The 25,796-nt window shown below is 36.5% G+C and overlaps 1 protein-coding gene across 2 annotated transcripts in view; it reads left to right on the forward strand.

Moving 5' to 3' along the window:
* WASL (WASP like actin nucleation promoting factor) overlaps nt 1–25,796 on the forward strand; it is a 116,437-nt gene that overhangs the window by 70,348 nt on the left and 20,293 nt on the right. For both annotated transcript variants that reach the window (XM_078153951.1, XM_020966353.2), the window contains exons 6-8: nt 14,566–14,734; nt 15,752–15,794; nt 19,677–19,830. In XM_078153951.1, coding sequence (XP_078010077.1) covers nt 14,566–14,734; nt 15,752–15,794; nt 19,677–19,830 — 366 coding nt within the window. The remainder of the gene's footprint in view (nt 1–14,565; nt 14,735–15,751; nt 15,795–19,676; nt 19,831–25,796) is intronic.

The raw sequence follows: 25,796 nt of genomic DNA on the forward strand, positions 1-25,796 counted from the left end.
CTTCCATGAAGTATAAGGAGACCTAGAAGAAGGCTTTCTAAAAGCATGTCAGTTATACCCTCTGTGAAGGGGTTGTGGGAGAATAGGGACAAGAATTGCACAGGTGTGGATTGGCTGAGATATAAACCAGTGGAGTAAGAGTACCCAAATTGATGAGATTATGGATCCAGTAATAGATTTCCTAATCTAGTGTTTTTTTCTAACTACATGGGTCCCATTGTGTATTCTAAAGTAGTACGGTTGATTTCTGGTTTTGTACTACATATTCTAAAAGGTTATGTGTAAATCAAATGTTTGGGGAAAATTAAGTAATTTGAAATGTGTTAGAGGAGCTTAATATTTAAAGGAATATTATAATTCCATTTGTAAAACTAGTAGTCATTGTCAAATCAGCCTTGGTGTAAATCCTGATTTTCCTGTCTGATTTGCTTAAAGTCATGTACTTCGCTTGTTATTTAGTAAGTGGATCTCTATTAACCTGAAATACATAACATTATGGTCCTCACTTTACAACCTGGAAATATTTTAGAACTTCATTGGATTTCTAATATTATTGGTAAGGACTCTCCCTCTGTCAGTGCACAGTACCATCTATTCATACTATGGTACCTGGCACATAGAAATCAAATAATAAATGCTTTATGTTATCATATATTTATCTTTCTGTACATAAATTTTCATCATTATATACCTGTTCACTTCTAACGCTTGTTCTTCCAAAGATCCTTCATAGATGATCTGTCTAAGGTTCTAGAGGCATTCCTCTAGATCTTTTCATATTTTATGTGTACCAACGGAACGTCAGGCTGTCCATTTGTAATCCCTTGGTAATGCCGTAGGGCCAACCCATTTCTTTTTCCTTAGTGATATACTACTCCTTGAGCATAGGTCATAATTAGAAATATACTATAGCTTACTTATGTTTACCATGAGCCTCTCTCCATTGGCTTTTGAGTCTCCTTCAAATTTAGTTGCTCAGAGGTTTTGATATTCCAAGGATTTGTGTTTATGTTGAAGAGAGAAAGGCCTTTGTACTAGGGAGCACCTTAGGATCATTAAAATCAGTGTACAAATGTCTCAAATATAATCTTCACCATTGTGTTAAACTTATTTCTTTCTGAGCCCAATATAAGCAGGGGTGTGTGTGTGTGTGTGTGTGTGTGTGTGTGTGTGTGTGTGTGTGTGTGTGAGAGAGAGAGAGAGAGAGAGAGAGAGAAAGACATATTCAACTACATGTCATAATCTCAGTGAGTGTACTTTTTCCTCTACGGATTTTTAAATCAGTCATTTTTGAATGGTCATTGAGCTCGTTGGGAGGCCTTATAATCTGTGACTTTATGCACACAGCACATTATCGTTTGTAAACTAAAAATTCTATAAAAAGGAGTAGAGGGAAGTTAGAAAAATCATAGATAACATTCATACCCAGAAATAAGAGAATATCTACAACTATTAACCTTTGTCCCTACTTTTTACTTTTTAATATAAATTTATTTATTTTTAGTTTTCAGTATTCACTTCCATAAGTTTTTGAGTTCCAAATTTCTCACCCCTCCCCCCACCCCAAGATGGCATGCATTCTGAATACCCCGTCCCCTGGTCTGCCTTCTCTTCTATCTCTCCCCACTCCCTTCTTTTATCCCCTTCCCCTTCTATTTTCCTGTAGAGCAGGATAGACTTCTGTACCCCATTTCTTGTATTTCTTATTTCCCAGTTGCATGTGAAAACATTTTTTTAAAACACGTGTTTTTAAAACTTTGAGTTCCAAATTTTCTCCCTTCTTCCCTCCCCACCCACCCTCATTGAAAAGGCAAGCAACTCAATATAGGTTGTACATGTGCAGTTATGTAAAACATGTCCATAGTAGACATGTTGTGAAAAACTAACTCTATTTCCCTTAATCCTATCCTGCCCTCCCATTTATTCTATTCTTTCTTTTGACCCTGTCCCTCCTCAGAAGTATTTGCTTCTGATTACCCTCTTTCCCAATCTGCCCTCCTCTCTATCACCCCCCTGCTCTCTTGTCCCCTTCTCCCCCTATTTTCCTGTAGGGTAAGACAGATTTCCATACCCAATTGAATGTGTATGTTTTCTCCTTAAGCCAAATCCTATGAGAATAAGATTCCTCATTCCCTCTCACCTTCCCCTGTTTCCCCTCCACTGTGAGAGACTTTTCTTTTCTTTTTTTTTTTTTGTGAGATAATTTACCCCATTCTACCTCTCCCTTTCTTCTCCGAGTATCATCCTCTCTCATCCCTTAATTTTATTCTCCAGATATGACCCCTTAATCTTCAACTCACCCTGTGCCCTCTATCTATCTATCTATCTATCTATACATACATATAATTTTTTTCCTTCAACTACCCTAATACTGACAAAGTTCTCATGAGTTACAAATATCATCTTTCCATGCAGGAATGTAAACAGTTCAATCTTAATAAGTCTCTTATGATTTCTCTTTCCTGTTTACCTCTTCATGTTCCACTGGAGTCCTGTATTTGAAAGTCAAATTTTCTGTTTAGCTCTGGTCTTTTCATCAGAAATGCTTGAAAGTCCTCTATTTCACTGAATGACCATTTTTTCCTCTGAAGGATTATACTCAGTTTTGCTGGGTAGTTGATTCTTGGTTGTAATCCTATCTCCTGGAATATTATATTCCATGCCCTGCGGTCCTTTAATGTAGAAGCTGCTAAATTTTGTGTTATCCTGATTGTGTTTCCACAGTACTTGAATTGTTTCCTTCTGGCAGCTTGTAATATTTTCTCCTTGACCTGGGAACTCTGGAATTTGGCTACAATATTCCTAGGAGTTTTCCTTTGGGGATCTCTTTCAGGAGGAGATCTGTGGATTCTTTCAATTTCTATTTTGCCCTCTGGTTCTACTATATCAGGGCAGTTTTCCTTGATAATTTCTTGAAAGATGATGTCTAGGCTCTTTTTTTGATCATGGCTTTCAGATAGTCCAATAATTTTTAAATTCTCTCTCCTGGATCTATTTTCCAGGTCAGTTGTTTTTCCAATGAGATATTTCACATTGTTTTCTAATTTTTCATTCTTTTGGATTTGTTTTACAGTGTCTTGATTTCTCATAAAGTCACTCTTCCAATTGCTCTATCCTAATTTTTAAGGAAGTATTTTCTTCAGTAATCTTTTGGACTTCTTTTTCCATTTGGCCAATTTTTCTTTTTAGGGCATTTTTCTCCTCATTGGCTTTTTGGACCTCTTTTGCCATTTGGGTTAGGCTGTTTTTTAAGGTGTTATTTTCTTCAGTATTTTTTTGGGTCTCCTTTAGCAAGCTGTTGACTTGTTTTTCATGATTTTCTTGCATCACTCTCATTTTCTTCCCAGTTTTTCCTCTACTTCCCTTACTTGCTTCTCAAAATCCCTTTTGAGCTCTTCCAAGGCCTGGGACTGATTCATATTTTTATTGGAGGCTTTGGATGTAGGAGCTTTGATTTTGTTGTCTTCTTCTGGTTGTATTTTGATCTTCTTTTTCACCAAAGTAAGATAATATAGTCTGACTCTTTTTGCACTGCTTGCTCATGATCCCAGCCAATTACTTGAGTTTTAAACTCTTTGTTAAGGTAAGAGTCTGCTTCCAATGTGGAGATGTACTGTCCCAAGCTTCAGGGGTTTGTGTAGCTGTTTTCAGAGATACTTGTAGGGACCTGTAAATTTTCAGTTCTTCCAAGGTGGTATGATAAGGGGTGAGGTCTTTACTTCTTTCCTGGCCGGTGACCACAAGTATTCCTTTCTGTCCTGTAACTGTGAGGAAGGGTTCCTCCCCACAGTCACTACAAGCTCCACCGTGCCAGCGCGCCTCCTCACCCTAGCACTGCCGCCCAGAACTGTGACCCAGATCCAAACCCAGGCAAAGCAAGAGATTCCTGCCTCAGCACTGGCAAAGAGATCCCTGCAATCCCTCTCTGATCAGCCACTGGCTTCCGCCTCAGTCTGTAGGCCAGAAGCTCGGGAAGTAGCTGCCCCGTCCCAGGGCCATGCTGTTGGGGAATGGAACTGAAAACCCCACATTCCTCTCTGACCACCAACAGAAATAGACTTTTCCCACTGACCTTCTAAGTTGTCTTTGGCATTGGTGGATTGAGGAGTCTGGAAACCTCCACAGCTCCCCGAGATTCAGTCCTCTGAGGCCTGCTCCACGTTTGCTGTGGCCTGCGCACCCACACTGCGCTCCCAGCCCGGCGTGATACACCTTTCTGATCAATCATCCAGGTTGTCTTGGGCTGGAAATTTGTTTCACTCTGTCTTTTTGTGGGTTCTGCTGCTTCAGAATTTGTTTAGAGCCATTTTTTATGAGCATTTGGAGGGGTTTGGGGGAGAGCTGTCAAGCAAGTCACTGCTTTCACTCCGTGGTCTTGGCTCCACCCCCTCCTTTTTATTTTTTATAAAATCTTCTCTATGTGCATCCCTCTTTCTTATCCCTTTTATTTTATTTGGAGATCATACCAATATAATAGACTCATACCCATGCCCTCTGTTTATGTAAATACTTTTTAACTGCCCTAATAATGATAAAGTTTTTAGGAGTTAATGTGTATCATCTTCCCGTACAGGAGTATAAACAGTTTTAATTTTATTGAGTCTCTTATGACTTATGTTTCATGTTTACCTTTCTATTCTTCTCTTGAGTCTTGTATTTGAATGTCAAATTCTCTATTCAGCTCTGGTTGTTATATCAGGAATGCTTAATAGTCCTCTGTTGTCATTTTTTCCCTGAAGGATTGTACTCAGTTTTCCTGAGTAGGTTATTCTTTGTTGTAATATTAACTCCTTTGCCTTATATTATATCATATTCCAAGTCCTCTGCTTCTGTAACGTGGAAGCTGCCGAATCTCTATGTGTCTCCAATCACTGTGTCTCCATGATATCTGAATTATTTTTGACTGCTCAGAGTATTTTCTTTTTATCTTTGGAATTTGGCCATATTATTGCTGGGAGTTTTAATTTTGGGATTTTTTATAGGAAGTGATTGGTGGATTCTTTAAATTTCTAGCTTACTCTTTTAGGTCTAAGATATCAGGGCAATTTCCTTGATAACTTCTTGAAATATGATGTCTAGGCTCTTTTTATTTTTGGATCATGGCTTTCAGGGAGCCCAATAATTCTTAAAGGAGCTCTCTTCAGTCAGTTTTTCAGGTCAGCGGAACCAGTGAGATATTTCCCCCTTTTCTTTCTTTCCTTCTTTCCTTCTTTCTTTTTTTCTTTCTTTCTTTCTTTCTTTCTTTCTTTCTTTCTTTCTTTCTTTCTTTCTTTCTTTCTTTCTTTCTTTCTTTCTTTCTCATTCTTTTGACTTCATTTTTTATTGTTTCTTGATATTTCATGGAGTCATTAGCTTCCACTTGCATAATTCCACTTTTAAGGGATTTATTCTTCAGGGAATTTTTGTACTTCTCCCATTTGGCCAGTTTAGCTTTTTTAGGAGTTTATCTCCTCAGGGAATTTTTGTGCTTCTTTTACCATTAGGCCAGTAAGTTGTTATTTTCTTCAATATTTTTTGTTTCTATTACCAACCTGTTAGTTCTCTTTTCATAATTTTTTTTTTGCATCATTCTTATTTCTTTTCCCGGTTTTTCTCTACCACTCTTATCTCTTTAAATCTTAGAAGAATTCTTGTTGGGTTTGGGTCCAATGAACATTTTTTGAGGCTTTTTTGGTAGCTGTTTTGACGTTGTTGTCTTCCTCTGAATTTGTGTTGGTCTTCCTTGCCTATATAGTAGCTTTTTATAGTCAGATTATATTGTTGTTATTGTTTGCTCATTTTATCCAACCTACTTTTTGACTTTGAACTTTATGTTAAAATTTGACTCTGTTCACCTAGGGGTGGGTAGGTACCATCTCAAGGTTCAGGCTTTTTCTTTCTGTTCTTTTCTGAACTAGTTCTGGGGGTCTGTAAGTTTTTGATGTTCCAAAGGTGGTGTGATCATGGGAGAGGTATGGTCACTGCTCTCCTAGTCTGTGTTCTGGTCTCTACCTGGGAAGCGGTTCTGGTCCCCTCCAACCACAAGCCCTAGCACTCCTTTTTGCTTTGAAACTGTGACCAGGGCCAGTGTTCTTTTCCACTCTGGAACTGCAGCCCCGAATCTCTCTGGGCTGTGAGCTCTTGAAGCTGCTGCTGCCAATGTGGGGTTTTACACAAGCCTCCACACCATTGATATAGATTTCTCCTGCTGACTTCTTAAGTTTTCTTAGGCTGGAAAAATGTCTCCCCTCAACTTTTTGTTGGCTCCACTGTTCCAAAATTTTGTTTGAGGTGTTGTTTTAAATTTGATTAGGAAGGAATATTGGGAGAGTTCAGCTGACAGTCTGACTGTAGTCTGCCACCTTGGGTGTGCTGTCAGTAATAGCTCTTAAAGAAACTAGTTTTTCAGTAATCATCCTGCTTAAAATACACGAAATTCTGTAACCTGAATTTGGATTGGATTAGCACTTTCTTTTCATTCATTTACATTCACTTCTTTGCATCCTATCTTCTTTTACTCTTATAAATCTGCTTCAGGATTTAAATATTCAAATTTACTTATTATTTTATATTGTCAAGCACTTTCCTTAGCACTGAGAATACAAGTAGAAAGAATGGTTATTCCCATCCTGAAGGAGCTTGGATTCTAACGGAGGAAGAAAATACATAAAAGAGCTGAAAAGGAGTGAGGAAGAAATTGAAGATTGGGAGTAGTAGGGGAGAGGTATGATAAAGTCTAGAGAATCAGGAATGAGGACTGGAGAATAACATAGACCTGGTTGTCGTGGGAGGAACCATTGAATTAGGAGAGTAGAGAAAACTGTTAGACACTGTCCTATAAACTCAAGTCAGGAGCAGTAATAACAGTTACCTGTACTTCGATGTAAACCTGCAGAACATTTCTGCAGCATGGATGATCCATTTAGTCACGGGCCTCCCCTTGACTTTGTCAGTAACTCTGTTGTACATAACCCTGGTGCTGTTGGTTTGGTTTGGCCTCATCGAGCATGAAAGTCCAAGGCCATTTGGAGGGACCAAAACTTCTCTTTATGAGACTTCCCCACACTCTGTGTAAAAGTCTATAGGATCAGAAGTTGACCACTTTTCTGATATCATAGAACTGCCAACTTAATTTTGAGGAGGACTCCAAATTCCCCTTGTGAGGTAGGATAGTGGTTAGGACAAAGGTCAATGAAGTGATTACTATGGTGTTTGATTTTATTGGGTCACAGATTTTTGTATCTAAAATAAAATGAAGGTATTTATGCTGTTAGTTCACCTGTAGTTTATCATTAAAAAAATTTTTGGATGGAATATCTAATTTTCATTGATAATTTTTTAACACTTTAGTTTATATATAAACTGTCTTTAACTTAGAAAATTAACTCAGTATAATGTTATTTCTTTATCCACATAGAGTGTATGCATAAGACCATTTTCAAAAACAGTTTTATTTAGAATGACAATAATAATATGAATTTTAGATTTCTAGCAGAATTAAAGGATTTACATTGCATTAGGATTTAATGGTTATATAAAAAGCATTAGTCTGTATTTTCTTGGGATTTGCTTCCAACTCTAGTATAGTGTTTTAATGAAATTCAACTCACTATTGTTGTAATGATTGCAATAGAATTTTGACTAAAACGGGTTTTTTTAGGTTATTTTACAGACTATTTCTAAGTAACATGATGGAGTTCGAACTATTTTTGACATTCAAAGGTCCATTGTCTGTATTCTCAGACACTGGAATGGTAATTTTAAGATCTGGAACATTTTCATGACTTATAAAATATAAAAACATGTTTTACACAACATTTACTGCTCTTCTGAAGAGTCTGTCCATATTATATCTTTGGATGCTTGGAACCTTTGTCCTGTCAGATACTTCCTAACTATGATTTGTATGAGCCTTTTGAACTGTGTACTCCTAATGCATAAGGGGCATGTGTAATAATGGGAAAAATCTTGCTCACTGTAAACATGGGGGCTTAAGAAGAAAATAATTGAGTTCTTTTATTTCTCATGGACTTAGAAAATCTAAATAAGAAAGTAAGTTTAATTTTCTCATGTTTAATTTCCAAAGAAATTAGTTACTGCCTGTAGTTTTTTATTCCTTAGCATATAATATTTATTGAATATCGTGTTAAGTGTTATTTCTACTAGTCCCCATCCTTTTCTTTTTTTTTATGTTGTCCATGTTTCAGACAAGTAAAGATAAGTATTTGAGTTCTGTATTGTACCTCACAGTATACATTTTAAAAAGATTACCATAAAAGTGTTATGAGTTGCCTTCAAGGTAGCTTTATTGATGATGAAATGTTTAAGAAGTTGATGAAGCTAATGTACAAAGCATCTTTATTAAACATTATTTGTCTCCCCCCCATCCCCCAAGGCCTTTGAGCTTCTTAAGATGATATGAGGTATAGTGGATAGAGATCTGATCTTAAGAGTCAGGAAAACCTGGGTTCAGTCTCTGCCTTTTGATATATATATGGGCTATATGACCTTGAGTAAGTTGCTTACTCTAGTAATAAGTTGCAAAATAGTTGCCAGTTTGCATTAGTAGTGTCTTCCCTGGGAATTCTCTACATCTGTGAAATTACAGGTTTGAACGACTGCATCAAAAAGCTTGTTTGAAAAATATATGCAGCAATTTTTTAGTTTTTCAGGGTTAAAAAATCACAAAAACCTAATTCAGATTTAATAATTCAGGCAATTCAATCAAACATATAGCTACAAATAAGTTCTATAGTAGTATAATAATATTAGTATATACTACACTAGTATTTGGGAGATAGGCAAAAAGACCTGGGAGTTTTGGTGAATTACATGCTTAATGTAAGCCAACAATTTGACAAGACAGCCAGAAAAGCTAATGTGATTCTAATTAATATTCATAGAAGTTTAGTATGTATAATATCATAGAAGTATTTTGCCAACAGTACTCTGCCTTGCACACTGTTCTGCCTAGGGATTTGCTTTCCAAAAAACATTCTTTGGGTCTTTTAACAAATGTCTAGTAGAGCATTGAGCCCTTTTGGGCTTAATCCAACAATTAATCAGCTACAATTTTTCACTGAGGAACATGAGAGGAGATGGTTGTTAATGAGAATTTGCAAGCTTGTGGACTTGGGGGGAACATTTTTAGCTAACTACAGATTTGTAAACCTAGTTTTATAATAACATCATAAATTGAAATACTAATTCAGTAATTTTAAAGATATAAGGATACGAGCATTTTTACTCATAGGATAGAGTTTGATTGTAAATCATTACTTCTGCAATGGCCCTGTTGAATGTTATTGATGTTGAATAGTAGTGAGATAGAACAGGGGAAATTGCAACTTGTTGCCCAAGGTCATTGTAAGAAAAGTGCCTTTGCACTGGACTGCCCTCCCATTGCTGGAATTCTTTCTGTCCTCACATTCACCTCATAAACTTCTTCACTTCCTTCAAGACTTAGCCTAAATACCACATTTTACATGAAGCCTTGCTAGTGTCCTTCCACCTGTATTACTCTATGTTTAAATACTTTAAATTACTTTATAATTTATTTATTTGTATTTATTCTGTGTGTATGTATTTTCAAAATAAATCTTTATTGATCTTTTACATTGACCCAGTTTTCCCCTGCATCTTCCCTTTCCCCCCAAGTGAGCCATTCTATGTAACACTTTTTTTTAAAGAAAAATAGAGGAAGAGATAAAACAATCAGCAAAACTGAACACAACAACAACATTCCTGAAAGTTTTTCCAATTTTTAAAATACTCATAATCTCCTTGAAAGCAAGGAATGTTTTATTTGTTTTTAATGCTTAGCACATTGCCATGCATACATAGTAAGTGCTTAATAAATACTTATTGTTTAGTTGAGATTAATTGGAGCTTGAAGAACCAGCTTTGATGAAATGTCTAGTTATATATTTTAAAAAGAACAATATTAATACTTTAAAATCTATCTCATAACTATAGTTAATGCTTTAAAGAGAACTTAGGTATAGTTAATAAATAAGAATAAACATAGCTATCTGCCCATTAGATACCTCTGCCAATCAGCCAATCAAATTCAACATGTCCAAAACTGAATTCATGTTCTTTCCTGATCCCCTCAAATTTCTCCTTGTCCTGACTTCTCTATTTCTTTTGGTGGTTGTACTGTCTTTCTGGTAATCCAGGATCAAATCCCTTGTAGCTAACTAACTATGTGCCAAGCCATGGTGATTTTACTTGTGTAATTCCTTTAATCTTTATTGTCTCCTTTCCATTCTTGCCGCTTTATCTGTCTCCATATCATTCATTTGGATTGTCATCCTAGGCTGCTAGTTGCTTTTCCTGCCTCTTTTCTAATTCTTCATGGTACCACCCACATTCTTCCTATAATAAAGTGTTCTGATAGTATTACATGATTACTTAAAACCTTCAGTGGCTAGGTAAAGGCACCAGGAAAGGCCTCGCACAGAAAGGAGCACTTGAGCTGAGCTTTGAAAAAAATCAGGGATTCTTAGTAGTAGGAGGGAGAAAGGAATGCATTCTAGACATTGGGGGGAGCATAACGTTATGCATAGGCATGGAGGTGAAATATGTATGAGGAACAGAAAGAAGGCTAGTTTGATTGGACCCAAGAGTGGGCAAAGGGGAGTAGTAGAGAACGAAACTGAAAAAATAGCATGAGTTCAGGCTGTGAAGGCTTTAAATGTTAAACAGGAGTTTATATTTGATCCTTGGAGGTAATACGGAACCATTAGAATTTGAGTTGGGGGAGTGACATGGTCAGCCTTTTTATTGTAGATTGTAAAGAGGAGACATGATGTAAGACGGCCAATAAAAAGGGTCTTGCAAGTATCCATTTGAGAGGTGATGAGAGTCGGAACTACAATGATGATTGTGTGAATAGAGAGGAGACAGCTGTGACAGTGCTGTAGAGATAGGATGAACAAGACTTGGCAACTGATTAGATAAATTGAATTAAGGAGAGTAAGAAGACTAGGTTTACTCCAAGGTTGCAAACTAGGGTACCTATAAAGGTGGTAGTGACCTTGACAGAAATAAAAGGTCTCTTTCCTGTTTTTATGCTTCTCTTGATTCTTGTATTTGAAAGTCAAATTTTCCGTTCAGCTCTGATCTTTCCATTAAGAATGCTTGAAAGTACTCTGTCTCATTGAATGTCCATTTGTTCACTTGAAAGATTATACTCAGTTTTGCTAGATAGGTGATTCTTGGTTGTAATCCCAGCTCCTTTGCCCTCTAGAATATCATATTTTGATCCTTTAAAGTAGAAGCTGCTAAGTCTTGTGTTGTCCTGATTGTGGCTCTGTAATACCTGAATTGTTTCTTTCTGGCTGCTTGCAATATTTTCTTCTTGACCTGGGAACTCTGAAATTTGGCTGTAATATTCCTGAGAGTTTTCCTTTTGGGATCTCTTTCAGTTTTTATTTTACCCTCTGGTTCTAGAATACCATGACAGTTTTCCTTGACAACTTCTTGAAAGATGATGTCTAAGGCCCCTTTTTGTGATCATGACTTTCAGGTAGTCCAATAATTTTTAAATTATCTCTCCTGGTTCTATTTTCCAGGTCTATTTCTGTTTTTGTTTTCCCAGTGAGATAGTGCACAGTCTGCAGTCTTTTTTTCATCCTTTTGGTTTTGTCTTATTGTTTCTTGATTTCTCTTCTGTTTGCTCCATTCTGACATTGAAGGAGTTATTTTCTTTAGTGAGTTTTTGGACCTCCTTTTCCATTTGGCCAATTCTGCTTTTTAAGGCATTTTTCTTCTCATTGGCTTTTTGGACCTCTTTTATCATTTGGCCTACTCTTTTTTTTAAGGTGTTATTTTCTTCCATTTTTTTGTGTGTGTGTCTCCTTTACCAAGCTGTTGACTTGTTTTTTCATGATTTTCTTGCATCACTCAGTCCTCTTCCCAATTTTTCCTCTACTTCTCTTACTTGCTTCTGAAAATCCTTATTGAGCTCTTCTGTGTCCTGAGACCAATTCATATTTTTCTTAGAGTCTTTGGATATAGCAGCTTTGGCTTTGTTGTCTTCTTCTGGGTGTGTTTTGATCTTCCTTGTCACCAAAGTAACTTTCTATAGTCAAGAGGTTTTTTTCCCATTGTTTGCTCATTTTCCCAGGCTATTACTTGATTTTATCTCTTTGTAAAAGTAGGGCTTTTACTTCCAGGGTGGAGAGCACACTATCCCAAGCTTCAGGGGGTTTGTGCAGTTGTTTTCAGAGATACTTCTAGGGACCTGTAGGTTTTCAGTTCTTCCAAGGTGGTGTAATCTGAGAAGAGGTGTTCACTATTCTCCTGACCTGTGCTCTGGTCTGTGAGTGACCGCACCACTCTTTGCCCTGGAACTGTGACAAGCTCCACTCTCACCCAGGTATGACAGACCCTTCCTGCTGACCATCCATGTTGTCTTGGGCTGAGAGACCTGGAAATTGTCACTACTGCCAGTGATTCAGTTGCTCTGAGGCGTGCTCAAAGTTTGCTGTCTGGTGTGGCCTGCACTAGACTGTGCTCACCTCTCACCCTGGTGCAACAGACCTTTCCTGCTGGCATTCCAAGCTGTCTTGGGCTGGAAATTTGTTTCACTTCTTTTTGTAAGTTCTGCTGCTCTAGAATTTGTTTAGCCATTTTTAAAAAGATTTTTGGAGGGATTTGGGGGAGAGGTCAAGCAAGTCCCTGCCTTTACTCTGCCATCTTGGCTCTGCCCCCAAAGATTCTTTTTAGTTCTAACAATCTATGATTCTGTTTGTACTCCAACACAACAAGAACAAGGAAGCATATGAAGCCCCTGTAACATACAAAGTACTGAGGACTGTCCTTCCTGTAGAATGTAAGCTGTTCTCAGGAAGCTCACATTCTACTGGGGGTAATATAATATTAATACATACAAACACAAGATAATTTGAGGCGGGAAAGTGCTCTAATAATTAGGGGAACAGAAAAAGATTTCCCTTAGGAATGGCTACCTCAGTTCAATTTTGAATGGAAAACTAAAGATTTTAGGAAGTGTCAGTGAAGAGGGGAGTATATACAAGTATACAGGACAGACAGCCTGTGCAAAGATACGGTGGAAGGAGATAAAATGCCAAATTTTGGGGGAACTGAGTAGTCTAGTTTGGCTATAATATACAGTGTATGAAAAGGAGTAATGTGAAATGAGTCTAGAACCACAAAATGCAACTAACCTGTAAAGGACTTTGAGGTTTAAACCTAGCTGAGAGGTTTGTGATTTTGTCCTATAGAAATAGAGAATCACCAAAGATTCTTGAGAAGGAGAGTGACATAGTCTGATCTGTACGTTAGCCTACTTATTTTGGCAGGTATGTTGAGGACTGATTGAAGAGGAGAAAGACGAGCAAGGAGACCAGTTATGAGGCTGTTAAAGTAATCTAAATGAGAGATACATCCCTGAACTAGAGTGCCGCCCTTGTGAGTAGCAAGCAAGGTAACAGATTTGAGAGATTTTGTGGAAGTAAAATTGACAGCTAGGTGAATGTGGAAGTTGATCAAGAATGACTTTAAGGTTGAGAATCTGAGTGACTGGAAGGATTGTGATTTCTTCAATGTAAATAGGGAAGTTTGGAGGAGGGACAGGTTTTTGGTTTTTATCACCTATACTTACCAATATATCTTGGCTCAGATATTCACTACCTAGGTAGCCTTGGACAAGTCATTTAGCTTCTTTGCCCCTTAATTGTCCCGTCTATTTAGTGAGGGAGTTGGATTAGATGACCTCTAGTCCCTTTCCAGCAATAAATCTGTGGTATGGTTATATGAAAACTTATTAGCGGCAAACAACAGTGTCTTTTCCCTAGATACTCCCTAGGATACAACTCCAGTTATGTGTGAGGATCTCTGAGATTCTGAACGGTAATTAAAAGGCCTTAGGGCCATTCAGTAATGGTCTTTAATATTTTAGTTAATAAGTAATCATTAAATCCCCATTGCCTTTTTTTTGTCAGTTCTTAGAGAAATGCCTATCACAGACCTATTTAATAATGAAAAAAGCAATGTTTTGTTTTTTAATTGAATTAGCATTTTATTTCATTTTTGTTGTGTATATATGTATATAAATATATGACTCATGCAAGTGTAAAATATATCTCTATGTACATATATTTGGGTATATATGACAATACAATGCCTCAAAATTCTAATACCTTGTACACGTGTGTGTGTGTGTGTGTGTGTGTGTATTATATATATGGGTTTGTGAAGGGGGTGTTATATTTGTGTTAAAGAGAGGGTTTTTTTGTTTTTGTTTTTTTTGGTGAGGCAATCAGGGTTAAATGACTTGCCCAGGGTCACACAGCTAGTAAATGTCATGTGTCTGAGGCCGGATTTGAACTCAGGTCCTCCTGACTCCAAGGCCGGAGCTCTATCTACTGTGCCATCTAGCTGCCCCAGAGATTTATATTTTAAATTCAATGAAATGTTGTATAAAATTATTAAAGGCATACAAAAATATTAGAAAATTTGGTTATAAATTAAGAACAATTCACTGATTGGGTATAGCTGTTTCACTGTGGTTGAGTTATTTTCATGTCCTTTTTTTTCCCCCTCTTTTTTTTTTTTCAGGTCCAAATTTACCAATGGCTACTGTTGACATAAAAAATCCAGAAATCACAACAAATCGATTTTATGGTCCACAAGTCAACAACATTTCCCACAACAAAGAAAAGAAAAAAGGAAAAACAAAAAAGAAGAGATTGACTAAAGCAGATATTGGAACTCCAAGCAATTTTCAGTAAGAACTTTAGTAATTCTAGTAGTTTGGGCCAGTTTGCTTATTTGGGTATTGCTTATGTTAGTTTGAACTTTTAAGAGATTTGAGTCATCTGAGAAGTCTTCTCCTCTGTAATGACTACATTTCAACTTATAATTTTATTTGTTGTGGTTTTTTTTTTTAAGGACATTCAGCCCATTTAGAGATCCTAAGATTCTTGCATTTTATTCTCCAGAGGTTTCTTTTTTTTTTTCTTTAATCTTATGAGGAGAAATATTTTAAGCAAAACTTATTTCTCCTGTTAGGTATAGGAGGCTTGAAATTCTACTTTTTTCTGCTGTCCCTAAGACATAATGTGTGGTAAAATGTATAATAATAAACCCTAGAAGGTAGAGGGGGATATAAAATAATAATAATGCCTTGCACTATAATTATGTCACTGAAACTCAGAGTAACCCAGTAAGATAAAGAAGATAGGCGTTATTGTCACTACTTGATTAAAAAGACTTGTTAGGCCACTTATAATCCCCTGTTCCTGGTGAGGCTGTAGCTGATGGATCTCTTGAGTTCAGGAGTTCTGAGCTGCACTGAGCTAAACCAATCAGTTATATGAACTAAGTCTTGCATTTATGTTGTGAGCCCCTGGAAGTTAGGCAGGGGTGGGGGTGGGGTGCCATTGGATTGCCCGGGGGGGGGGGGGGTAAAATCAGGCTCAGGTTGGAAATGGAGCAGGTCAAAGTTCTCACTCCAATCAGTCATGAGATTAGGTCTGAAAGTAGAGACTGAACTTGTAGACCTTGTGAAGGTCCCTTCACTCCTAAGGTTACATGGTTTTGTGAATGAGGATATTGAAGCACAAAGAATTCCTAGCCCAGAGTGCTTTTCACTGGGTCAAACCTCTATGCTATAAATGTTTGAGAACCATTAGTATAGGACAGATCCAAAGTATATATTATTTTCCACTTAAAATATGCTTTTTAATGATCTTTTAATTTTTTTTTTCCATTTTTTTACTTTTAATTTCCCCTCACCTTTTAGGCACATTGGACATGTTGGTTGGGATCCTAATACAGGTTTTGATGTAAGTGTCTTTTCAAGCTATACAATTATTCTTCAAAATATGTAGAACCATTATGCCCTGAATTTAGATTTTTTTAAAAAGTGAGATTAGACTTTTAGTTTGTTTTCTCCTTCTGCATTAAATAAATTAAAGGGCAAGTTGCATTTCTGAATGTGATACAGAATATTGATTGACTGTGTCTATCTTATTGTGGTTCTCATGTCTCAAAAAAAAAATAACGTAATTCTTGGCCTAACACTTGTATGGTAAAATCCAGACTTTTAGTAAACTAACAAAGGAAAATGGTTTCTTCCATATAGGCATGAATTGGTTGTAATCTGCATCAATGAAGATTATATCTGTGTCTACAAGGTCACAGATCCATTTTGGTATATAAGCTATAATTTCCATGGAATGTGTGCTAAGTGACTAATATAGCCCAATTTTGCAAATTCTGAGGCTGATGAGCTAGTTGGTGACAGAATAATCGAAGCTCAATGTTTCTTCTGATGGCTGTGTGATTGCTACATGGCTGTTACCCATGATGATGAAATTACTGGCTAAAATGATTGCAGATTTTCTTATATTTCACTAAGGTGAATTATCTGTGTTTCTCATTACCACAAATGATCACTAGTTAAAGTTATGTTGGAAACTGCTAAGTCTGAGAATGGGAATGCAAATATTTAATTTGTTTTATAAAATTTTTTGAAGCCAAAAACGTTAAATTGGTTGTTTTTCAAGGTAATAGTTTTGCTACATACTCATCTTAATTTAGGACATAATAGATTAGAGTATTGGAGATTTCAAATCCACCAATTAGTAACAATAAAGTTCCATAAGTCTGTGATTGTCTATTATAAAAATAGAGATTTAGTAACGTAGAGAACTCATTCTTTTTAAAAATTTAATATTTTAAGGGCAGCTAGGTGGCATGGTGGATAGAGCACCAGCCCTGGAGTCAGGAGGACCTGAGTTCAAATCCAGCCTCAGACACATAGCACTCACTAGCTGTGTGACTCTGGGCAAGTCACTTAACCCCAATTGCCCTCACCAAAAAAAATAATAATAATAATATTTTATTTTTCCCCATTTATAAAAACAATTTTTAACATTCATTTTTTAAAACTTTTGATTTCCAAATTCTGTCCCTTCCTCTCTTCTCCCCCACGTTTAGAGGGCAAGTACTTTGTTATAGGTAACACATGTGCAGTCATGCAAAACATTTCCATATTAGTCATGTTGTGGAAGAAAACACACACACATACAAAACCAAGAAAAATAAAGACAAAGTGTGATTTGATCTGCATTCAGTCTCCATTAGTTCGTTTTCTGGAGATAAATAGCATTTTTCATCATAAGTCCTTCAGAATTGTGTTGGATCATTGTATTGCTGAGAATAAGTCATTCACAGTTTTGTCATCATACAGTATTGCTGTTACAACATATAGCAGGCTTGCACAACATACCACCCACGAGCTGTATGTTGTAGAGTGGTATGTTGTGCAGGACCGCTATACAATAATCCCTTGGTTCTGCTCAATTCACTTAGAATCAGTTCATGTAAGTCTAGGTTTTTCTGAGAGCATCCTGGTTGTCATTTCCTATAACAGAATAGTATTCCATCACAATCATGTACAACAACTTGCTCAGCCGTTCTCCAATTGATGTACATCCTTCCAATTTCCAATTTTTTGCTACCACTAAACAAGCAGCAATAAATATTTTTGTACATATAGATGCCTTTTTTTTTTAATCTCTTTGGGATACAGACCCAGTAGTGGTATTGTTTGGTCAAAGGGTATGCATGGTTTTATAGCCCTTTGGACCTAGTTCCAAATTGCTTTACAGAAAGGTTAAATTAGTATACTACTTCACCAGTAGTGCATTAGTGTCCCAATTTTCCCACGTTCCCTCCTAGTGCATTAGTGTCCCAATTTTCCCACGTTCCCTCCAACATTTATCATTTTCCTTTTCTGTCATATTAGCCAATAGGTGTGGGGTGATAGCTTTAATCAGTTGTGATTTAGAGCACTTTTCATATGACTATAGATAGCTTTGATTACTTCATCTAAAAACTGCTCATTCATAACCTTTAACCATTTATCAATTAAGGAATGGCTCTTAAATTTTACTCAGTTCTCTATATATTTGAGAAATGAGGTCTTTGTCAGAGAAATTTGTTATAAAATGTTTTCACAATTGTGATTACTATGTATTTCCCTCCATTTCCCTGTTTTCCCCTGTTTATCCTACTTTCTTTCTTATTTTACTCTGTCTGTTCTCAAAAGTGTTTTGTTTCTGACCTTTACTTACCCCTCTCGTTCATTTTCCCTTCTGTCACCATCCCCAGCCCCTTCTCTGTTTCCCTTCCCTTCCTGCTTTCCTGTAGGGTAAGACAGATTTCTATATGTAACTGAATATATATGTTATTTCCTCTTTGAGCCAATTCTGGTAATAGTAAAGTTCATATGCTTCTCCCCTCTTTTACCAATTGGCCTATTCTGTTTTTTAAGGTGCTATTTTCTTCAGTATTTTTTGGTGCCTCCTTGACCAAGCTGTTGACTCTTTTTTTTTCATGGTTTTCTTGCATCACCCTAATTTTGCTTCCCAATTGTTCTTCTACCTTTTTTACTTGACTTTTAAAATCTTTTTTGAATTCTTCCACGGCCTGAAACCAATTCACATTTTTCTTTTGAGGCTTTTGATGTTGCAGTTTTGACTTTGTTGTCTTTTTCTGAGTTTTGTTTTGATTTTCCTGTCACCATAGTAACTTTCTGTAATCAGGATCTTTTTCTGTTGTTTGCTCATTTTTCAGCCTATTTCTTGACTTTTAACTCTATGCTAAAGTGGTACTCTGCTTCTGAAGTGGAGGGGGTGCTGTCCCAAGTTTCAGGTTTTTGTGCTACTTTTTTTCAGAGATAATTCTGGGGCCTTGTAGGTTTTCATTTCTTCCAAGGTGATATGGTTAGGGAGAGAGGTGTTTATTACTCTTCTGGCCTGTGCTGCTGCAGTCTTTGAGCAACCACAAGCACTCTTGAAAGTGTGACCAGGGTCCCAGCTCCCCTGCTACTGCAAGCTCTGGTGTGCTAATGCTCTTCTTTGCCTTGTTTCTCAGACCCAGGACTGCAACCCAGATCTAAGTGTGGGCAGTGCAAGAGAGATACCCCTGGTGCCAGCAAAGGGCTCTTGTAATCTCCTTCTGACCATTTATCTGACCCCCCTACCATCTGTGGGCTGAGAGGTCTGGAAGCTGTCACTGTTGCCACTGATTCAGTCGCCCCCAAGGCCTACTCCTGGTTTGCTGGGGTGTGGCCTTCTTTGGACTGCACTCTACTCCCAACCTAGTGCAACAAACCTTTCCTGACAACCTTCTAAGTTTTCTTGGGTTGGAAAGTTGTTTTATCCCATCCTTTTGTGGGTTCTACTGCTCCAGAAATTGTTTTGTAGCATTATTTAAAGTTATTCAGAGGGGTTTGGGAGAGAGCCCAGGCAAGCCCCTGCTTTTTCTCTGCCATATTTACTCTATCCTTCAAGAACTCATTCTTTATCATGATACCTGTTATATTTATTTGGAAGCTTTAGCATTATATAAATATTTAACTTCATTAAAAGTATAAAAAATTTGTGGGGCAGCTAGGTGGCACACTGGATAGAGCACTCGCCCTGGAGTCGGGAGGACCTGAGTTCAAATCCAGCCTCAGACCAATCACTTGACACTTACTAGCTAGCTGGGTGACCCTGGGCAATTTTTTTAAAGTATAAAATTTGAAAGGAAAATTTTTATGAAGAAAAGTGAAAGTGAAGTAATAGTTTATTTCATCCTGCTTTTAAAAATTACAAATTTTGAATGTAGAGATGAGAAATACATTTTGTAATTGATACTAGTTTTATCTTTTGTAGCTGAATAATTTAGATCCAGAATTAAAGAATCTCTTTGACATGTGTGGAATCTCAGAGGCACAACTCAAAGACAAAGAAACATCAAAAGTTATATATGATTTTATTGAAAAAACAGGAGGTGTGGAAGCTGTTAAGAATGAACTACGAAGGCAAGGTAATTTTTTATTTCTAACTTGGCAGAATTTCTGTTTGCTCTGCCAAACTTTTAGAAGTAATTGTCATGAAAGACAGCTGCTATGTTCTCCTAAAATACCTCTCCCCACTCCCCCGCCACCCTTTGTATTAAATACAAAGTATTAAAATGTATGGAACATGTCAGTTCATGTAATAGCTACCTACTCCATGAAAAGTACTGAGAAATTTTACTTTCTGGTTTTACTTAAAAGGTGGAAATCCATAGATTGACATTTTAGCTATTTGATAGAATAAAATTTTGGTTTGGATAGATTCAACTAAAAGTTCCCATAATCCTGAATTTTTAAAAAGTTTACAGTAAGTTTTAATAATAATTAGTCAGTAACTTTCAGAAATAATTAGTCATAAAAATGAAAATACTTTTACATGTTAATCTTCCTATTTGGGTTGGGTTTTTTGTGGGGGGTTTTTTGGGTTTGTTTTTTAATTTTTATTGATCACTGTAAAAGGTTGGTTATACCTACCTCACAGTATAAATAAACTTATGGTCTTTTAGATCTCAAGGATTCACTCAGATCATTTTATGTATCAGTTTTCTTTTTAAAAAAAATTTTTTTTCATACATGAAGTATATGCAAGTACTGGTAATTCTAAGTTACCAGATTATTTATGTAGTTTCACTTAGCCTGTTCAGCCTCTTCATTCTTCCTACTTACCTGGTTTTAGTTTCTTCAGTGTTCTTTTAACAGGAAGAGAAAAAAAAAGGGAGAAAGAAAAGGAATATTTGCTTTTAAAAAATTCTTCAGGAGAAAAATGTGGTTATTGATTATCAATAAGATTTTGAACTTCTTGTGGGTTTAGCTTACTCTGTTATCACTATTCTTGGTATCTCAGTATCATCAAGACTTTAGTTCCACTGGCTGTGCTATTAAATGAAAAGTTTTTGTTTTTAGAGTCAGGGATTTCTAAAAACATTTGCGTGGGGTGGGGGGGCGGGGCTCACACTAAAGGAGAAAAGAAAGAGGACTCAAGAAGAAGAAAGCAAACAAAATTAAGAAGGCAAGTGAAAAGAAGTTGGTTGTACCTATCAAGGTGTTACTGTGAGGAGAATAACAACTTTAGAGCTGACTAGCCCTCAGACAATTTGTTATAATACCTTCCTTGGGGAATTGATGTGGCAAGTATGGAGGAGATCAAGGTGAATTTTGCAATGACCTGCATAGAATGTGTGGTGTATTTCTCTTTCTGTCATATCCAAGTAACTCTAACTAATATATACTCAAAGAATGGCCCTTTCTTCCTCCTGAAAGAATCTCTAGAGCAGGGATTCTTAACCATTTTTGTCTTATAGACCGCTTGCCAGTGTAGCAGAATGTATACATCTTTTCTCAAAATAAGATTTTTAAATGCAAGAAATAAAACATGTAGAATTACAAAGAAAGCCAATTATATTGAAATGCAGTTATCAGTATATTTAAAAAACAAAAAGTTCACAAACGTCAGGTGAAGAACTCCTAGGATAGGGGAACATTCTCCAGGTCATCAGAAAGAATGAAACATTTCTTTTGCAAAATGGATAATGAGCAAACAAAGAGCCCTGAAGAGGCAGAAGGGAAATCCTGACTTGTGCCACAAGCTAATGGATGGCAGAAGAATGTAACAGAGGAGAAGGGGGAAAGGACCACCAAACTCCTGGAAGTCAGAATTAGATATAAAACTTGTATTCTAGCAAATCACCATGTTGGTCCATACACAGGGATGGGAGAGAGGTCACCCATACAGAGGAGGAGACAATATTGACTATGGCAGCAGCAGCAGTTCCAACTTAGTACTTTAAAATTTACAAAATGTATTATACCTATATCATCCTATTGGATCCTCATAACAATTCAGGGAGATGTGGAGGCTGTTATTGTGCTGATTTTTCCAGGTGAGAAAATCAGACTCAGAGAAGTTAAGTGGATTGATGTACAACTAGGAAGTGTCTGAAGCAGGATTCAGACTCATTTCTTCCGGGCTCCAAATCCAGGACACTCTCTTCCCTGCCATGTTTTCTCCAAAATAGTGGTGGTTAGTATTTTTCTTTAGAGGAATAATAAAACAGCTTTGTGTCTAGTAGACAATTTTGCTTTCTTGGGAGCATATATTCAAGATATCACCAAGAACTTTCCAAATGTGTCAGACCAGATGATTGCTACCCACTTTTAGTGATTCACTTGGGTACGAGTGATATAGTCAGAAGGAATGTAAAATAAATTGCTAAGGATTGCTAAGTTCCAGGCAGGGAACTTAAAAGCTTAGAGCAAGGTTTCTAAACTTGACATCTGTGAACTTGGGTTTGGTTTTTGTTTTTGTTTTTTTATAATTATTTTTCATTATAATTAGTGTCCTTTGTAATCCTGCTTATTTTATTTTGTTTTATTTCATTCATTTAAAACATTATTGTGAGACTCAGTGATAGAAAATGTTTTGGACCTCTGCCTTAGGGGTACAAAAGTTGCATTTTCATTATTCTGCCAATCAAAAAACAAGACCTTTGAGAGAGAGAAAGATTGAGAAGTGAATGGATGGCTAAAGAGGTGGTATCTGAGAATCAGATTTAGATTTCTGATCATGGCTTACAATAAAGAAATGACAGATTCTGCTAAAAGGTACATAAGGATGAATAAGATTGTATTTGCCCAGACTCTTACAAATATAATCAAGTGGAATTTAAACTGAAAAAGAAGCAAGAAGATGACTTTCTATCCATATAGGCCAAGATAGATATCATAGAGAATAGCTCATTTTGTAAGAAATAGCAGTATAGAAGCCTACACATTCAGGGAAAGGCTCCAACAGTAATATCTGTGGCCTGAGAGGATTATACACAAAGTATGAGTTATAATCAGCTAAACTTGATATTATAATGCAGAGACAAATTTAATCTAGAATTATGAAGTAGCATCATATATTAAGATACATTTATGAGGAAATTCAGAATTTGGAGGTGGGGAACACAACAGAGAACACTTAAGTTGAAGTTAAATGGATGTAGAAACAAGTATATTGGGGCAGCTAAGTGGCACAGTGGATAGAGCACTGGCCATGGAGTCAGGAGGACCTGAGGTCAAATCCATAATACTTGCTAGCTGTGTGACTCTGGGCAAGTCACTTAACCCCAGTTGCGTTAGAGAGAGAAAGAAAGAAGTGATATTTTCAAACAGAAAGAATAGATGATTTTGGAAAATTGCACAGGTGTGTCAATCAAACACACATTTATTAAGTACTTACTGTGTGTTAGGCACTATGTCAAGTGCTGGCACAAAGACATGATATAGTAATGATGGTAGATTTTCATGCTTGGACATCAGTTGAATCTCCCCCCTTCCTTCCCCTCCCTTCCACCTTTTCCCTTGAAAGGAGAAGTTAATTACATCATGGAATCTTAGCGTAGTCTGACATGTATCTTAGAGTTTTGGAGAATAAATTTTGGATGACTCAGAGAAAGGATGGATAGAATCTCATGATCTCAAATTCTGTAGAGACAGTCAATTCAAAAGGGATAGGAAACCCTGAAGAATCAAATTCTGATCTTAGAAAGCAAAATAATTCTGATGAAAAGGAAAAAGAAAAGTTTTCTAAGGATGTGTGACTGCTACTTTGAGTGGATAGAATGATGACGACCAGAGATGGAGAAAAGGCTCTTTCTTTGCTTTGTTTTTTTTTTCCCCAAAGAGTGATCCTTGGAAAGGATTAGATAAAGCCAAAATGGCTAATAGGGAATATTAAAGAGGTGGTTAGTAAACATCTAGAAAAGAAAATGGTATCACAAAGTTTGACATAATGTTTTCATCAAGAAAGATCATTACAGACAAATTTCATCTCAAACAGGTGCTATAGTTGCAGTTTACCTATATCTTAAGTAAGCATTTGACAGTATCTCATATTATTTTTGTGAGAAAGATGGAGAGATTTCATCCAGATGGGTGGATTTTAAATTCATTGAATGGTGAGACATAACAAATTGATATTAATAGTTCAGTATCAGCATGGCAGGTGGAGTGCTCTAGAGATCTGGATTTGACCTTATGCTTTTTTGATATCTTTTGACAATGATTTGGCTATTTCAGGTACTGTATATGAATCCAACTACAAAGCATTATTTACAGAAACAAAGGCAAACTTAAATAATTGTGGAGATAGTAATTGCACATAGGTAGGTTGAGACAATATAATAAAATGACAATGCTTCCAAATTAACTTATTCAATTGCCATGCACAATTACCAAGCAATGATTTTATAAAGCTAGAAAACATGAAATTCTTATATCAGAACTTTTAAAAGTCAGTCTAAAATGAAATAATGATAAAAAGGTGATGTGGAAGCACCAGACCTCAAGGTGTACTACAAAGCAGCAATTGTCAAAACAGTTTGGATCTAGTTTAAAAAAAAAAAAAAGAACTCAATTAGAATTGATGAGGGATACAACCTAAAGAAGCCAGCATGGAAGACTAGAAAGTGGCTTGTCAGGGAGAAGTGTAGACCAGGATCTCACCCCTTAGACTAAGACACACTCCAAGTGGGTATGTGACTCAGGATGGGTGACATTGTAAACAAATTAAGAGAAGCAACAACAAGAATAGTATTTATATAGCACTTTAAGTTTGAAGAATGCTCTACAAATGTTATCTCATTTTATCCTCACAACTCCTCAAGGGAATAGGTGTTATCTCCATTTTACAGATGAGAAAACTGAGGCAGACAATGGTTAAGTGACTTACCCAGGGCCACACAGCATAGTTTTTTCTGACTCTGAGTCGAACACTCTCTTCACTTTACCAGTTAGCAGAAGTGAGTGACCTTTCAGCTCTCTGGATGAGGAATAATTCATGACCAGACAAGGGGATAGAGAGGATCACAGAAGGTAAAATGGGCAGTTTTGATTATGTATCTTAAAGCAGTTCATATTAGAAGGGAAAGAGGTAACTAGGAAAAAATCTCGTCAGCAGGTTTCTTTGATTAACTTCTCATATCAAATATGTATATGTATGTGTACACATACATATATATATATATATATATATATATATATATATATATATATATATATATATATATATGAGTAGACAGTTCTCAAAGGAAGAAGTTCATACTGTTAATAGCCATTGAAAAAAATGTTCTGTATCACCAGTAATTAGTGAAATGCAAATTAAAGCATCTCTTAGGTTTCACCTCACCTGTCAGATTGGCAAAGATGACAAAAGAAGAAAGTGACGAGTTTGAGAGGCTGCAGGAAAATATATAATGCACTGTTGGCAAAGCATTACTGATCCAGCCATCCTAGAAAAGAGTTGGAATTATGCCCCCAAAGTCACTAAACTGTGTGTATCTTTTGACTCAGCAATACCAGTACTAGGCATATACTCCAAAGAGATTAAAGAAAGAGGAAAAGAAGACGAATATTTATAGCAGCTCTTCATAGTTGCCAGAAACTGGAAACTAAAAGGGTGCCTACCTATTAGGAATTGCTAAACAAATTATGCTAGATTAATATAATGGAATATTGTCATTCCATAAGAAATGACAACATGGTCATTGTTAGGGAAAATTGGGAAGACCTCTATGAATTGATGCAGAGCTGATTGAAGACAAACAGGAGGACATTTTCAGTTGTAAAAGACTTCAGAATTCTGATCAGTGCAATGACATCACAGTTCCAGAGAGCTGATGACAAAATACATTATTCATCTCCTCCCCAGAGAAATGATAGAAAATGGGATACATATTTTTGGATGTGGCCTATATGGGAATTTGTTTGACTATGCATCTGTATAATGGGGGTTTTCTTTTTCTTTTATTGTTCATTTGGGAGGGAAGGAGAGGGAAAGAAATGCTTGTGTGAAATATAAAGATAAAAGTGGGGGAAAAAATGTAACTGATTCAAGTAAAGATGTTCCCACACTGCCATTTCCTCATCCTTTTACACTGTATCAGGGGACATA

The sequence above is a fragment of the Phascolarctos cinereus genome, unplaced genomic scaffold, assembly GCF_003287225.1.
Source record: "Phascolarctos cinereus isolate Bilbo 61053 unplaced genomic scaffold, phaCin_HiC Scaffold_1;HRSCAF=81, whole genome shotgun sequence".
NCBI classification, from domain to species: Eukaryota; Metazoa; Chordata; class Mammalia; order Diprotodontia; family Phascolarctidae; genus Phascolarctos; species Phascolarctos cinereus.